The sequence below is a fragment of the Chelmon rostratus genome, chromosome 23 (assembly GCF_017976325.1).
Source record: "Chelmon rostratus isolate fCheRos1 chromosome 23, fCheRos1.pri, whole genome shotgun sequence".
NCBI lineage: Eukaryota > Metazoa > Chordata > Actinopteri > Chaetodontiformes > Chaetodontidae > Chelmon > Chelmon rostratus.
Window position 1 is genome coordinate 10,616,047 of NC_055680.1, and position 15,716 is coordinate 10,631,762.

A 15,716-nucleotide genomic window follows, 5' to 3' on the forward strand; every position below is an offset into this window, starting at 1 on the left:
CAGACGCAAACAGAATCATAATGATGGCTTATTGGACAGTGGTCAGAAAGGGCTGGGGTCAAAGATCATCAAAGACAAGAGCGTTGATTTGGAGATCAGGCAGGTGAACGCCTCCGCTTCCCGGCCACGTCACACTCCTCGGCAGTTAAATATAGGGCAGCAGGTCGATTGGATTGGATGATCTTTGCAGACCCGAAGTGGAAGGAGCATTTCCATGAATTGATTTCTTCCTCAAAGCATAATGGCTTGTGTATGTGTGTGTGGTGGGGATGATTTAAACAGGTCATTAAAACCCACACATAGCTGTGCACATTATGACTGAGTACTGCCCGTCAAAACACAACCACTCTCACTTTCAGCGCTGCTGTAGTTTATGACCATCACAGCTGAGGCATCATTTATGCCTAAATGGCCTTTCACCTACAGTAAATTATCTATCAGCACTCAAGATTACCCAGAAAACTATTAAGATGCTGGCTTTTTCTCCCTGTGTTGAACCTGTGGTCAGATTGAGTAAACACGTGTACGTCTTCATCAATATTGAGTGATGCAGCCGTTGAGCTCCAGGGGATATGGGAGCATCCAGTCTGCTAATGAGTAACTAACCCCACGATGTCCCTCTCAACCACAGTATGGATTTATCCTTTGAACAGGAAAATCCAGGAAAAACACTGCACCTGACAAACAGTTGCTACCTGAGACAAGAGTCACTGCTCATTTGGTGTTGTGTCCTATATAAAACCTGTTTGATTCTAAACCAGAAGCCTGTGCACAGCACATTGTTAAACAACCTTTGACACAGTGATAACATGACTGTCACTTCACAATCTTCATCTATGAGATTGAAATACCGAATTGATTTAAAGTGTCTGTCCTTTATGGCATGAATAGTCTGATTGTTCTCGCCACCATAAACAAACAAACCCGAGGAGGTACTTCCCATCACCTCGCTGGCGTCCCTGCGTGGGCCTTAGTGTCTTTGACATTTGAGCCACAGGGTGATGGTGAACTGTGTTAGAGAGACACAGCAGTGAGCACCCGTCCGGAGGCGGCGACATGCAGCTCACCCCTCAACTCCTGCCAACAAATAATTCATACCGCTAACATTTACTTTGTTCAAATGCCGTCCGGTCTTTATCCACCGCCCTGCCTGTGAACCTCAAAGTACCTGTCTGAGGTGAATTAACTAAGTGAAGTATATAGAAGCTTTTAAAGTTTTGCAGCAGCAGAGTGAAAAGTTGAAAAATGTCCTGAGTGCTTGGCAAACCCCTCACCTGGTTGACAAAAAAAAGAAGAAAATCTATGATAGACTCCATCATCTTTAAATGATTACAAAGATGTAGCTTGAAATACACTTTAATATACAGTAAGTATAAAATTTTTTGGAGTTTTACAAAAGTCCACTTCTTAAATAAATAAAAAGAAACATGAAATAATCATGTGAAATTAAATTTCAGCAGACAAAGTGACCCACAAGTGTCAGCAAGCACCAAAAGTGAAACCTGAAGCTGCACCGGGAAGCATCACGCAGATGAAAGAGGATACTGTGAAATTTCAGGAGCTCAATTCCCAGAAATGATGTAACGTCGCATCAATAAAACTCACACTGCTTGGACCTGAACTTCTTCCTCTCTGTGGGTGCATGGCTGAATGTGGGGACTTTTCGCAGCAGGTTTCAGCATTGAGTGAATTCTGTTAATTAGAAAAGCGTCCAACTTAAAAATCAACTAAATAAATCAATTTTAATGTTTACGAGGAATGAGCCAATCAAAAGGCAGCATTTTTTATCTTCCTCAGAGGCCTAGTCGAGGGTCGAAGGTCATCAGGTCCATGGGCGAAGGCACAGTGTTCAGACTGCAGGGGGCAGCGCTGAGGGTGGTGGTCGTGAAACCAGCAGGGACGAGTTTTCAGGGCACCGGGGGCAACGGGCTTCTTCTTGGTATCCGCCCTGGAGGACTTCCTGTCCCGCCAGTCTCTTATGTACACCGTCCCTCCTTCCACTGAAAGAAAGGGAACAACAGGAAAATACAAGACCTCTTCAGAATAAAGCGCTCCTTCCAAAGGTAACAAACAAATCTGTTGCAGCAGAGTAGCGAAGTGGAGGAAGTCCAGAAGTAAATATCCTGTTTATTTTCTGCATAGACAATAACAGATGACCAGCGGTTGGAGCGTGCTAAGGCTTGAAACCCTCTTGGTTGAATCTTCAGTAGGGACGCCACTTCAGGCGCTTACCAGGCGGCTAACAAAACATTCAGCATTTTAAGTGAGTTAATTTTAAGCGTTTATTATATTTAGAGTTGGAAAGTTTGAGTTAGGATAGTTTTCAAGAGTGCGAGTATAAACAATGATTGAAGCGTGTAGTCAAACTACCTCTGAAGACTTGGTGGTTGTTCTTGAGCAGCGTCTGAAGACCTCCACACTCCTTCTTCAGGAGCTGCAGTGTTTCCTGCTCCAACAGCCCGGCGACCTCGCTCACAGGGAGGCTGCCTGAAGAGGAGGGAGGCGGGAAATGAATGGATGAAAGACGAGAGCGAAGAACAGAGTGACAAAGGAGCGGGAGGAGGTCTGTCGATGTTACAGTCATCAATATATTAACGTGCCGCTTCAGGCATGCACGGAAATAATTCTTATCCGCCGCCGCAGAGCGTGAAAGAAGCGTCCGATACAGCTGACTGGCTTGAGTCGATGTCACCAGTTGTTTTGAGAGAGGCAGAGCCATGACTGCAGTCTGACATCGTCTCAGCAAAAAAATGTTCCAGGAGTGAAAGGGCGATAAATGCTATATACAGAACACCTCAAATGTCTTTCAGTGTTAGTCAGGGCTGTGAAGAGTGCTCAATTAAAGCTGCTCAGAGCAACCAGCTTGCATTTCACCTCTGCATCTCCCACCGGCCTCTTGAGAGCGTGAGTCATTGTCGTCACACCCCCACCGGGACAGTAATTTTAGATACCAAAGAGCAAAAAGGGAGACAGGGGGATACTGAAATGCACAAAGTCCTACGCTACGAGTCCAGTGAACAGTTAGCAGATAAATGGTGTGCCCCTTTGTGATCGCAGCCCCGCCTTTAGGCTACGTGTCATGAGATTTTCAGTATTTCTGGCTTTGCCCTTTTTCCCCCAGAAGAGAATTTAATCAAGGCCGACCTTTGGTTTGTATAAATGAAAACCCTCCTCCTCTTCCGCCTCATATTGGAAAGGGACACGCCACCGGATTTCTAATGCTCCTTTGTGCCTTTTATAAACAGTATTTGACCTAAATCTGCAGATCTTCATCACACTTTTACACCAAACCGCTGCTGGCACTTGGGTGGCAGGCAATCCCCTGTTGACTTAAACATGAGTGAATATGAGAGAATTTCACTGTGAAATATATTGTCCTAACCTCTAATCCAAAGGTCAGCTGGTCAGCTTGATTCATTTCACAGTACATCTAAAACTGGATTTAGAGCTATGGTGGTTTTCAGTTTTCTAAAACTTGCTTTTCTGCCACCGCGATTCGTGAGAAAACATATTGTCCACTCTCATGCACCCTAAATTTAGCTGGTCAAATTTCTGAGATAATCCCTAAAATATGCAACACACTCCCACATTTACAGACACATGCGCGGCCAAACACAGTCCTGTGCTGCAGAGTGTGAAACTGGGCAGACTGCCGTCCTACAGCCCAGACGCCAGGGAGCTCCGGGCCTTAATATAATATCAATACACCGTTTAGAGCTGCCTACAATGTTAATGGGGATTAATGGGAGAAGGTCAGTATTGACAGTGTAGACTCTGCTTGGACTAAGACCAACACAGATGATTATTAATGGCTTGGCTTGGTGTACAGTTTGATTCTTTTTTTTAAGGTTGAACATCCCCCGTGCAAAACGCTGAGATGGCCAACGATTGATTGCTTGTTGTGGATGATTGTTTTTGCTGCTTAGGCCAATTCAGAATCAGGCTGAGTGGAGAAAATTAGCTCTTACATTGCTGAGTAGTGACAAAACCATTTGAAAGGATCATTTTCAGCTACCAAGAGCACAGCTGTAATGCAGGGTTGCTCTTGTTTTTATTTTATTGCCTATCAGAGCCTGAAAAGGCTCAAAAGTAGTCAACTTTCTTTTCTTAACCTTCCAATCAGACATGTACAAGGCGTCACATGACGATTAACAATTTGAGAAAGAAGAGGAAAAACAAAATTATTCTTTTTCTGACTTTTCCAGTTCTTTCCTTTTTCTTATGTAATACTGGAGGAGTTTTATCTCTTCAGGGCTCCAAAACTATAAAATGAGACCAATCTGAGAGGGAAACATCATCATCTTTGGTTGAACAGCTAATAGCCCACTGATGCATGCTGGGCTATGTAATTATAATTCTAATAATACTCATAATAGCTGAAAACAGGAACATTGCAAATGCTTTTTTTAATTACTGACATAATTGTAAGTAAGACTGCTATTTCATCATAGAATAATGTACCAATTACTTTATGGATGATTCAAGCGATTGGTTTGGTCTGTTAAATGTCAGGAAATAGTGAAAACTACCAATTGAGAAGTTGAAAGAAGATTATTTTTTTTGCCTTTTTTTCATAAAATAAGACTTAAATGACTGCTGCTGATTGACATCTTGTTGACGGCTAATCGATAAATGAACAAATCACTGAATCTCTAATGTAATGAACAAGGTGTAATCCCATCCAGGCAAAAAGTGTGATGGGAGGCGCCCACCCGTTAATAACATACTGTACCTACTCTCACCCACACCCTCTGTCATGCAAGCTGTCTCCATTCAGCACTAGAATAGGTGCACACAGGAACAATACAAAGAACATTTTTACACGAGCTCTTATGTGAATTTTTGAGTTACTCTACCTGTCTTTTGAATAAATGTCTAAGAAACCAGATTTTAATGATCTGGGGTTTTGTGTTGCATGTTTGATGTACAGTTGCACGGTGACTTTCGGTCTCAGCAATGTTACATAACTGCACGAGCCCAGTCAGCAGCACAGCATGCATGCATTAGTAACTCGACTCAAAGTTAAAGTGGCACGTTCGCACATCTCAAACGTTAACTGTTCGAAAACATCAGATTTAACAGCGGGCATTGCTTGAACATTTTTCATACTGTTTCAAACAATGAACTTTGCCAAAACAAAACAAACAAACACAGTAAAGATGAAAAAAAAGTTTCTTGATGTTGATCAGAGCAAAGAATTAAGTCAACGAGCCAAAGAATCTACACACACATCTGGAAAAAGGCCAGCTGTCTTATTGCATGCCTGCTGACGTTTACTTAAAGCGAAAGAAATGTACATATAATATACAAACTTACAAACGGCAAGTCTACAGGCTAATAAAGGCGACAAGGGTTTTTTTTTATGCACTGCAGAAACTTCTTTGTTAATGTGTGTTTTTGAGTTCTGTTTGTACTTTAAAAAAAGAGATTAGGGGCTCAAGAGCAACTGATAAATATGCTCAACAAAATTTGGACTGGATTAAAGCCTGGAGGCTAAACTGTATAACCCAAATTCTAATTAAGTGTCACTTTAAATAGAAAAAATAATATATTAAAATATAAATAATCCTCACACTTATTAAAAACGGACAGGAACTGAATCTCAAAGCCCTTTCGATGGCTCCGAGGCCCTCCTGGATCTATTCAATATAGGCTGGCCAACCCTGAGTTTACCCTTTGTTCTTACACAGCAGATAACTGGTAGGAATACCTCAATACAAATGCATACTCATGCATAAATCATAGATGGTGGTGCATTATTCATCCAGTCATCTCTGTACAGAGTCACAGACTCCCTTTATTCGCTCTCCCTCATATTTTCTACCTCTAATTTCAGCACTGACATCCTGACAGAGAATTTTCTGTTTTAATCATAGTGGTCCTCATCTCCTTATCTCATTCATATTGTGTGCGTCTGTGTGGCAGTGCGGGTGCAGAGGCGTCGACAAAGGTGATGCATGGGCGGTGTGTGAGTGAAACGTTGTGCGTGCGTGTGTGTGAGATGCCGTGTTGCACTCCCTGTGCCGCGTGGTGCAGGAAGCGGCTGGCGGAGGGTGAGATACAGAGTTCAAAGCGGCTTCGCTCTGTGTCACGGAGGCCCTGTCGACTGATGCCAAGAGGGGACGGGGTGTTGACGGGAGAGGTGGGGGTTTAGATGGGATGATGGAGGGGGGATCAGATGAGAGGTTCAGAAGCTGCTGACGTGCCACAAAGAGCTTAGAAAGGGTACTGACGAGAAATGTGAGGAGTGATTCATTCATGTTGTTTTGGAGGTATTTAGGTTATAGCTGCCCCACAAAGGCACAAACTCGGTAACTAGCTATTGACTCTAAAGGGAGTTTAAGATCTAGTTAGACATTTTTAGGATTGTGCTTATCTGCTTTCTGGCAGAGAGAGGGATGAGAGCATCAATGCCATTCACATATCTGTCTGTTTGATAAAGGGCTACAAGTAGCTAGTGGTTAGCTTAGGTTAGCACAAAGACAAGAGACAGAGGCACAACCTGACTCTGTCTCTGTTTCCCAGCACCTCTGAAGTTCACTAATTAGCACGTTCACACACTGCGCAAAAACCAACGTCTGAAAACATCAACAGGTTGACAGAGCCAGGCTAGCTGTTTCCAGTCTTTTTGCTAAGATAAAATAAGCTAAGCTAACTAGCTGTTGGCTGTAGCTTCTGGTGTAACAAGCAGATATGAGGGTGGTATCTTCTCAGCCATCTCCGTGCCAGAAAGCAAATAAGCCTACTTACCAAAAAGTCAAACTACCCCTTTAAGACCGGAATCTCACTTTTTGGCATCTGTTTTGCCATGAGGCTTATTAGGCCACATGGATGCTGGCCAGATAGCCACCGCTAGCCTTAGCTAAAGTAATTTTTGGCTACCTGTATATAAAATGTATCCATTTTGATATACTTACAACTTGGTACAGTAATTCAGGTAGTTATTTCACATAACTAAATGCTAAAGCTTAACAGATCTCTTTAGGTACCACTTCAGCTGTTGATTCGAGTGGAATCCACACTGTTTCAACTACCTTTAAATCAAACATAATGTATTGAATTGTAAATGTATTTTACATTTAATTCAATATGAATTTTAATGGCAGAAGAACGGAAAACGAACAAAACAGAGATGTTAAGATATGGGCTATGGGTATTACGTTGGTTCTAAGGCAATGATCTTTTTATGGATGAAATAATGAGCCTACTGTAAAAAGGCATAAAATGAGGTTATTACAACCAGGATATCTGTTACACAGTCTGCCTTCCAGCCTAAAAACTTTGACCCTTTTTTTCCTCAACTTCTGTGCTTCTGTTGATACTAATCTCTTCCTTTGTTGGGCAGAGTAGCTAACAGATATTACAAAGTAATGAATTCAGAAACCCCCAGAGTGCACCATAATAAGACCGGATCAGTGAGCTTCACAGACAATGTGTCCTTCTCTGGATTTAATCTGAACCTGTTCATCACTTCAGTAGCAGCTCATGTCCAGGGAGACCTGTGTGATTTGTTTGTTTATTTCCAATGTTTTTGTGGCTGTTGGCGGTTTACCTCCTCTGTTCCAGTTGCTGGAGGACCCCTCGTCAGTATCCTCAGTCATTCCCAGAAGAGCATTAGCGACTTGCAGGACAATACTGTCAACGAAGTCCCGTGGGAGAGCGGCGCAGTTTCGAACCGTTTCAACCCTGTCTCTGGGCTGGAACCCGACTCCCCAGCTGCTCCCGGGGGTCCTGTTGGTGTCTTTGTTCTCATGGCAACAGCCTTCATCATTTCTGATGCCTGACCTTTGAACTGTGACCACAGAGGGAGTCTGGCGGCTCTCGATGTAATGAGCTCTTCGCTTCTCGGCCTCGGCCTCGTCAGGTAGCGGGTAGTTTCTTGACTGTCCCACCAGACACACCTGCAGGAAGAGGAGCTGAATTTCAGGACGAGTCCCAAGAGTGCTGAGGCTCAAAACTAAAAAAACAGAAACTCAAAAGAAGAAGATGACAATAAAAATACCCAATATGTGTGTTACTATGGACAAAGCATTTCTGTAGCTAGCATAGCTACCCGCTGTGAAAGAAATGTCCCTTTGGGTGTGATAAAGACTTTATTTATCTCTGCACATGTAAATGAGGCACAGGTGGAGGAAGGGCAGGAATGCACAGCTGTAAGCAGGAAATTTCATCGTGTTGCAGAGAAATCTGATGACTCCTGCGCAACTTTTTATAAAAAAAACAACATGTTCAAGACATCTCCACTTTATTGGAGATTTAAAAAATCAGAGACGAAAAAAGAGACACGAGGTACATCAGGTACATGTGCATTAGCAATTCAAGAACCTGGTTTAGTGCTGCCTTGACCTTTTACCACCCACTGATTCTATCACTATGAAGTCTTTTTACACACAGCCAGTACTGTGAAAAGTAACAAGAATGTGAACATGCACTATATATATCCACAGATTCGACTCATTTTTTCTGTTACTGTGGTTATTTTCAAAGATAAATGTCCTAAAAATAATCCAGGTACGATGCATGGTAGAGTATACTAACTAAGCTAAACTAAAACTTTTATAATATGGGGTTTTCGCCCTTCAGTGCAGTCTGACAGTCAAACAATGTCATGAATCCTTGTTATAACTCATGTCCAAATCTTTACGTCTAAACATTGCATTTGTTTTAATATTTAGGCAGTGTTACAGGGGCGCTCTCCCAATTTTACACATGAAGTTAATCACATTCGCCATGTTAAGTATTTCTCATGCTGTGAAAATAGCTGTACGATGTCGTCTGTGGCTCTGGAGGGGGCGTACCAAAGTCTGGAGAAAATAACCCTGAAATTGCCATCAAGGTGTCGGCTTGAGGCTTCAAATTTAGAATAAAGTCAGTGTTTGAAAGACAGATCTAATGACGCTATCAAGCTGCATAATGGGAAGTGTAGTTTACGCTTATGCAGCATGAAACCATACAAAGGACTACAGATCTGGGAATGTTGGGGTCTGCTGCATTTCAATCTATAACATTCAATCATTTGATAGCTGACAGCAGAGATGGATGCAACAAGGGTCTCCAGCAGGAACCAGGAAAGTTGCAGTCCTGCAACCACCAGGTCACACAGACAGCTAGATTTAAAGGATTTCTTTGAGTATTCTCATTTTTATGAAGTACTCTGTGCCTTGTTTTGAGGTACAGATTAAAAGAAAAAACACAGTAAAAGATGCCAATCGCACAATGTGACAAATGTTTACGAATAATATCTAGCGCAGTTCTGACTCTGGACTCTGTAAGCCTCCCCGTTTGGTGGATGGTATTCTCAGGCAGTCCTCCTCCGTGTTGAAGCCGCTGACTTGGCTGACCTCAGCAATGAAGTCGATGTATTCCTTATACTGAGACTTCTTGCACTGACGTCTCTGGTATTTTCCATAGAAGTCGAAGAAACAGCAGGGCAGGACGAAGTACCGGCAGGAGTGAGAAGACCTGCAGTGAGAGCAATGGCAAAGGAGATGATTATTGTAAATGTTCTGTGTTTGTGTGCTACTTATGTTCCTTTAAGGAAGAATCTGACAGTTCAGCAGACAGGAAACAACAATCTATTACTAGAGATTATCAGCACATTGGAGGAAAGGAAACTCTCAGACTGAGGCTCAACATCGCCATCAGGTGGTTGCCTTAGAAAATACACACTACTTAACTGACATATAGGAACGAACACACACACACACAAATTCACACATCCCTCCTCTGCCCATAATGTTATTCCCAATTGAAGAGATCAGCTGGCACTCGAGCTGCTGAGTGAGATTGTGTCTGCTGATGACTCGCCTGGCAGCTATAACGGGGATCCACGGTGTGAGCTCGTCTGAGTGGTTCCCAATCAGCCAGTCCGTACCCGGGAATAAGAAGCTCTCGCTGGGAGTAATTGCCTTTTCCTGAAATAGCAAAGACCCAAAAAGCACAAGAGCCCCTTAGAGCAGGGAATATGCACGCTGGCATGATTTGATTCGGAATCAATTTATGGAGATTGTGTGAAAGGAAAACTTTTTAATCTTCTCAAACTTTTAATACATCACAGAACACCTGTCAATGTGACGTGCATGAAAATTCATCACGTTTTTGGGCTGGAACACATTGTATTTGACAAAACTATGGCTTTTACATGATTAAAATAACGCAATGCTCGAAAATCCAGTGAGGAATTTATATAAAACCTTTCATATTTGGCTCGTTTCAACAGGCAGTCGATGTACGTTGAGAGCACTGAGGCCTGTGAGGTTCAGAGAGAGCTTAAAACAGACGGCTCAGGACTGAGTACAGCACCCCTGGAGGCCCCAGAAAGACTGGCCTACCACATCCGTTCCACAAAAATCAGTCAATAATAGATGACCTGAAATGGAAGCAGTCAGCAGCTTGTTGTCAAATTAATGACTGAGGCCAGACAGGAAAGTGCAGTGTTTTGGGGGCAAGTTTCCCTGCAAATGTGTACATGAATCTGTCTGAATTCAGCGTCAGCCCCCTGCGCAGTAGTTGTGCCTGCTCCATGGTCACTATTAAAATGTCACGATTATGCTTTTTTAACAGTTAGAGGTTCATTATAGGGCTGCAACTGACATCAGTGAGTCTGAGGACTACTTGGACTGATATTGAATAAGAATAATTGTGAATACTTGTACCATGTTTATTATCAAACTGAAAAAAATGCTTTCCAGTGCTTGAGGTGATGTCTTCGTGTTTTGTCTGAACAGCAGCTCTAAACACAAGGATGCTGTTCACTATCACATAAGAGCACAGAAAGCAGGAAATCTTCACATTTGAGAGACTTGAACCGAGTAGTTTTGGTATTTTTTGCTTTTAAAATGCCTTAAACTATTAACAGAATGTCAAAATGGCTGCTCAAGTACAATGTGTGCCATCATCGAGGCAGGTAGCGTTTGCTGACTCATCATGGAATTGCGGTGCACTGTTTCCAAGGTCAAGCCTGAATTTCGAAACTCAACTTTCCCCCAACGGACAAACTCCACATACTGATAAAGATCATGTGATACAATCAAAGGCTCCAAAACGGCAATTAAATGGATCCTGACGTCCTGATTTGTTGTGTTTTAATAGGAAAGATTTTCTCATGCTGTGAAGTGTGTATCTGTCTTATTCAAACAGCAGAATCAAGAGTTCAACCAGTTCGAAAGTGAAGCATTTAAGCGCCGGTGAGGGGGCGCCGACAGCTGAAAAGACAGCTCCAGCATGTGATATGGACTCCACGTGAAATGTTAATAACGCTAATTAAAAACCTGAATATGCTTACGATTAATCCGCCGTCTTCGTGCTCAGCCCACTCACCTCTAGCAGAGTCTGGGGGCCGTACATGTCCCAGATCTTCCTCTTCCGAACATCGATGCCCTTTCCAGGATGCTGCAACACAAGAGGGCATGACGGTCAGCGGCTAATCGCCATCAGCCACATTCACACTCTGACGATCAATCGCTGTGTGTAATTTCGATTACACCTGTCCTAGTTGGTGATTGGCCATTAAGGCGACATGGTACTGTAGATTTAATATATTCACAGACATGAATCCCCTCATCAGGGCTCCAAGCAGGCTTGCATCATTGATTAAGCTGCCTGGCTAACTGAAAGACCTCTTATCAGGATTTTATAGTGATAAATTCAACAGTAATTTATTATAAATCTGTCAATCCTTCCTGATTCAGTCGAAACTTTCTTGAATGCATCTTATTAGAGTGCTAATTCTTTCTTTTTTTTAGCCAATTAAGCTATTAGCGTTGCTGGGATGGCAGTGTCACTAAGTCAGTCAGTCACATGCTCCACCACTTTGGTCCAGACAAGACCTTGCTATGCAGTATTCGATTAATTACTTGGTCGAAAGAAAATTCATCAGCAACTGTTTTGTTTAATTGCTCAAGTCAAATAATGCAGGTTCCAGATTCTCATGTGTGAGGATTTGCTGTTTTTTCAATCATATATGATATGCAAATTTAATAATTTTTTGGTTTTGGAGTGTCGGCCAAATTAAACAAATAAAGGATGTTACTTTGGATAACTTTATTGATCTTTTAGCTTTTCCTCTAGCGCCATCCTCAGGTCAAAATTAAAATCGAACAAGTCTGTGATAACCTGTTATGATATAGTATATGTATAGTATGATACAGTATATTTATTTGTTCTATCTGTGAAAACAGATGACCAAACAATAATAAAACCTATGGATCAAAGACAGAGTTGAAATGGTGAATTTTGTTTCTAATTCAAATCATGTTAAAATTAAAGTCTTCATGATGTCGTTTGTAATTTTTTTTTCTATATGAATCTATCCTTTTTAAAACAAACATTATTTAATGCATTTTTGGTTGTTAATAACACTGTGACATTAAGGCTTCTGTCTGTCCTCAGTTCAGTTTAAGATTCTAAGTAAATTCTGTTGCAGATTAAAAATGATGCATTTGGTTCTGTACAAACGTAGGCCTATAAAAACACTGTTTATAAGGTTATCAGGCTAGTAACCACCTGAGTTATCACATTATGGTTGTTTCAGTGGCTTTTGTGGGCTTTCCGTAAGCTTTTAACCAGGAAGTGGCGCATAGATCACATTTTTGTCATTGTTGAGGGGAGCACCAATGCAAAAAAAGAAGTGATTGAGCATGAGGATTCAGCGTTAATGATACCCATGTTCAGAAACTAATCATCTCTGGAGAAGGAAGGCTAACATTCACCCAGCACCTAACTTACCCCTTCACTGGTCAGTATGTGAACCAGGAGGCCGTTTCCACAGCCCAGGTCCACAAAGGACTGCCGGTCAGCCAGACTCTTCTCTGCTCGCTCCTCAGCCCACAGCACCTGCAGTTCAGTGACACAGACTCAATACTGCTGTGTGTTCATGAGAGCTTTCCATCATGCTAGTAAAACCCAAATTACATCTGCAGCGTGACGCCTGCTGCAGCTGACATCCTTTCACCTGCCTTTGGCATGACCTATCAATTGATTTACTGCGTCAAAGCCATGTTTCACACTTAAATTGATTGACCCAGCTTTGGTTTGCGTGACCTGCCATGGGGGTTGCAGCTCCACATACATTATATGGACATGTTTGTATAGTTGACAGTGGTCAAACATGTTTAAAGTCAGCGCAAAGAGACATATGAGGCATGAGGACTATTTTTCAGGTCACATATCCATCTACAAGACCCAATCCAAGTGTTGATGATCAATCAATCATTGATTTGAACAGGCTTGAACTCACAAGGAGATATGTAGCAATGGCGACATCCTCATAGACAAATTTCTCAGGATCTGTGACCTCAGGCCAAACCTAGAGAGGATGCAAAAATCCCATCAGCAATAAAGGTCGACACCCACCATGAATATTAACAGCATTAAACCATTCGAGGAGTTCAGATGTAAAACAGCAGCCTTACACTGAGCTGACTTTACCTTGACCATGGCCTTGTACTTCTCCTTCAGCTGCTGGTACATGAGGCTGTACTTCTCCACCGGCAGCAGAGACAAGGTGCTCCTGAACTCGCTGCTCCTGCACTCGGTGGCCCAGCGCACCAGTTTCGGCAGCAGATCAGTGGACAGCCAGGGCAGCTTCGGGTACGCCACGCCATCAGAGAGCCACGCATCTGGAGCCAAAACATGCAGCTCCAAGGCCCTGGAGATAAAGATTTTGCTAATTTTAATCAACAATTTGATCAGGAAAATGTTGGTTTATTACCTAATCCCTAAATCAAGTGTTAAGATCCTCAGTAGTTTAGTTTTGTGATTTAATGTTGCACATCTCTAAATGGATGTGCTTAATCAAATTAACACACAGCAAACATGTAGTGTTCTATCAGAAAAAAACTGAGCATATTGCACTGTGGGGAGTTAATCGAGGCCCAGCAGGCAATCATTAACCCCCACTAGCAACTAAAGGTCTGATTTCCCCACGTGATTGTTGAACAATCCCTTTGGTTTCCCCTCCCCATCAAATCAAGCTGACTTTGTCTACCCGACAGATTTACTATAGGATTCCATTTTTCATGTTTCCTCTATGTTCTGCCCCACCATCCTGTTTTAATCCATCAGATTTAGAAAGCAGGACACACTTTTAAATCTGAAAACATTGCCAAGGACAACAAAAGGCAAATAAATAAAAACAATGCTCCAGCAGAGCATGAGAGGCAAGAGTCTGTGCAGGAGAAGAGACATCAACCTCCACCTTCTTATTTTACAATCTTCATGATGTAAAACAGTATTATACTGAATGTAATAATATAGATCATGTTTTCCAATAACCACACTCTCAAAGCACCTACTGCAACTGCCCCCAGACATTGATCTAAATATATATACCTATAATCACAAACACATTAATACATATCACAACATAGTACCTCTATCACGTTAGGGTTATGCACAAGACTGTATGCAGTTCAAACATTCCTCAATCTTAGTATAGACCAAAAAATGAGACAGAGCTTCAGGTATTGAATATGTGGACTTTCTTAGCTGTTTAGATGTGGGTTTTTACAGCCACTCACCATTCCTCACAGTCCTGATGGAGGAGCCGGATCTGATAAATGTTGCCCCTCTTTAGATAAACCTGCCCTTCTGAATCCTCTTCAAATGGAAGAAAGGTCACTTGTTGTCTGCCAAAGTCTGAAACAGACGAAGACCATTTTAAAACGCTATTATAAGAGAACAGAGTTTGGTAGAGCCTTTCATTCAAGTCCACTCTTACCTTTGAGGACAAGCTCTTTATGCAGGTTTGTCCCATAACAGCTGACTTTAGGGATAATAGTTCTGATGCTGGAGGACCAGGGTTTCTCCTGGTCGTGTGTCTGAGCAGGTGACAGGCCGCTGGTCAGGAAGGACAACACATCGTGAGAGAGCTCAGGATCATCCAGCAGGAACCTCAGAGCCTCTCTGCCCACATCTTCACTCTTCGTCTCCTTCACCCCGCAAAGACGCTTGTTTACAACGTGGGGTTTCTTTATCCACACGTCTACGGCTGACCAAAAGCCTTCGGGAAGAGTCTTACATTCTCCTGGAAACTTGACATCAAAGTGTTTTGGCATATTTGAGTATCAGGCACGACTACAAGCCATGTGTTTACAAACGAAGAATGGACTTCCGGGGACTTTTATTTTGTAGCTAAATAGACTTGAAGACTTACTATAAGATGAAACGTGCTTGTAAAATTAGTTCGCATAATTTCCCAAATCACTTACTCGCATTAAAAAACGAATGGTGAGCTTTATAATCAACATTAACCACGAAAAATGTTGTCGCAGTATGATGACGTTTCCACAAGCGACAAATATCCGTTATCACAGTCATACAGTAGAGGGCGCTGTTGCTTTATGTCTAGATTTAATCAACAGCTAAGATGTAATAACGTCGATCTTTCAAAAGAGTTTTTTATCACTTTCAATCACAAAGGACAATGTTTTTTTATCACTGATTTTTACTGTTTTTAATTTCTAACTAATTAGAAAATTCCCAACATCATATCATATCTGGGTATTACAATTGTGAGATAGATAGATAGATAGATAGATAGATAGATAGATAGATAGATAGATAGATAGATAGATAGATAGATAGTGTCCAAATTAATAATCACATTAATAATGTTCACTATTACTAACTAAGTGACATGTTAACTCAGGTCTCCTTTACACTATTTATATCATTTCACATTATGTGTGACTATATCTGAAATACAAACATTGTAT

General features: G+C 41.9%; 1 protein-coding gene across 2 annotated transcripts; it reads right to left on the reverse strand.

Moving 5' to 3' along the window:
- Nucleotides 1-1,364: 1,364 nt before the first annotated feature.
- trmt44 (tRNA methyltransferase 44 homolog) lies at nucleotides 1,365-15,279 on the reverse strand. Of its 2 annotated transcripts, XM_041965200.1 has the most exons (12): nucleotides 15,155-15,279; nucleotides 14,720-15,032; nucleotides 14,520-14,637; nucleotides 13,429-13,648; nucleotides 13,238-13,306; nucleotides 12,727-12,834; nucleotides 11,320-11,391; nucleotides 9,808-9,914; nucleotides 9,279-9,462; nucleotides 7,553-7,901; nucleotides 2,371-2,487; nucleotides 1,365-2,000 (listed from the first exon to the last, which is right to left on the reverse strand). In XM_041965200.1, exons 1-12 carry the CDS (start codon nucleotides 15,188-15,190, stop codon nucleotides 1,768-1,770), a joined length of 1,926 nt encoding a protein of 641 aa, XP_041821134.1. In that variant the 5' UTR covers nucleotides 15,191-15,279; the 3' UTR covers nucleotides 1,365-1,767. The 2 variants fall into 2 exon arrangements, with proteins under 2 accessions (XP_041821134.1, XP_041821135.1); XM_041965201.1 differs by having other exon boundaries at nucleotides 14,720-15,265.
- Between the last annotated feature and the right edge of the window lie 437 nt (nucleotides 15,280-15,716).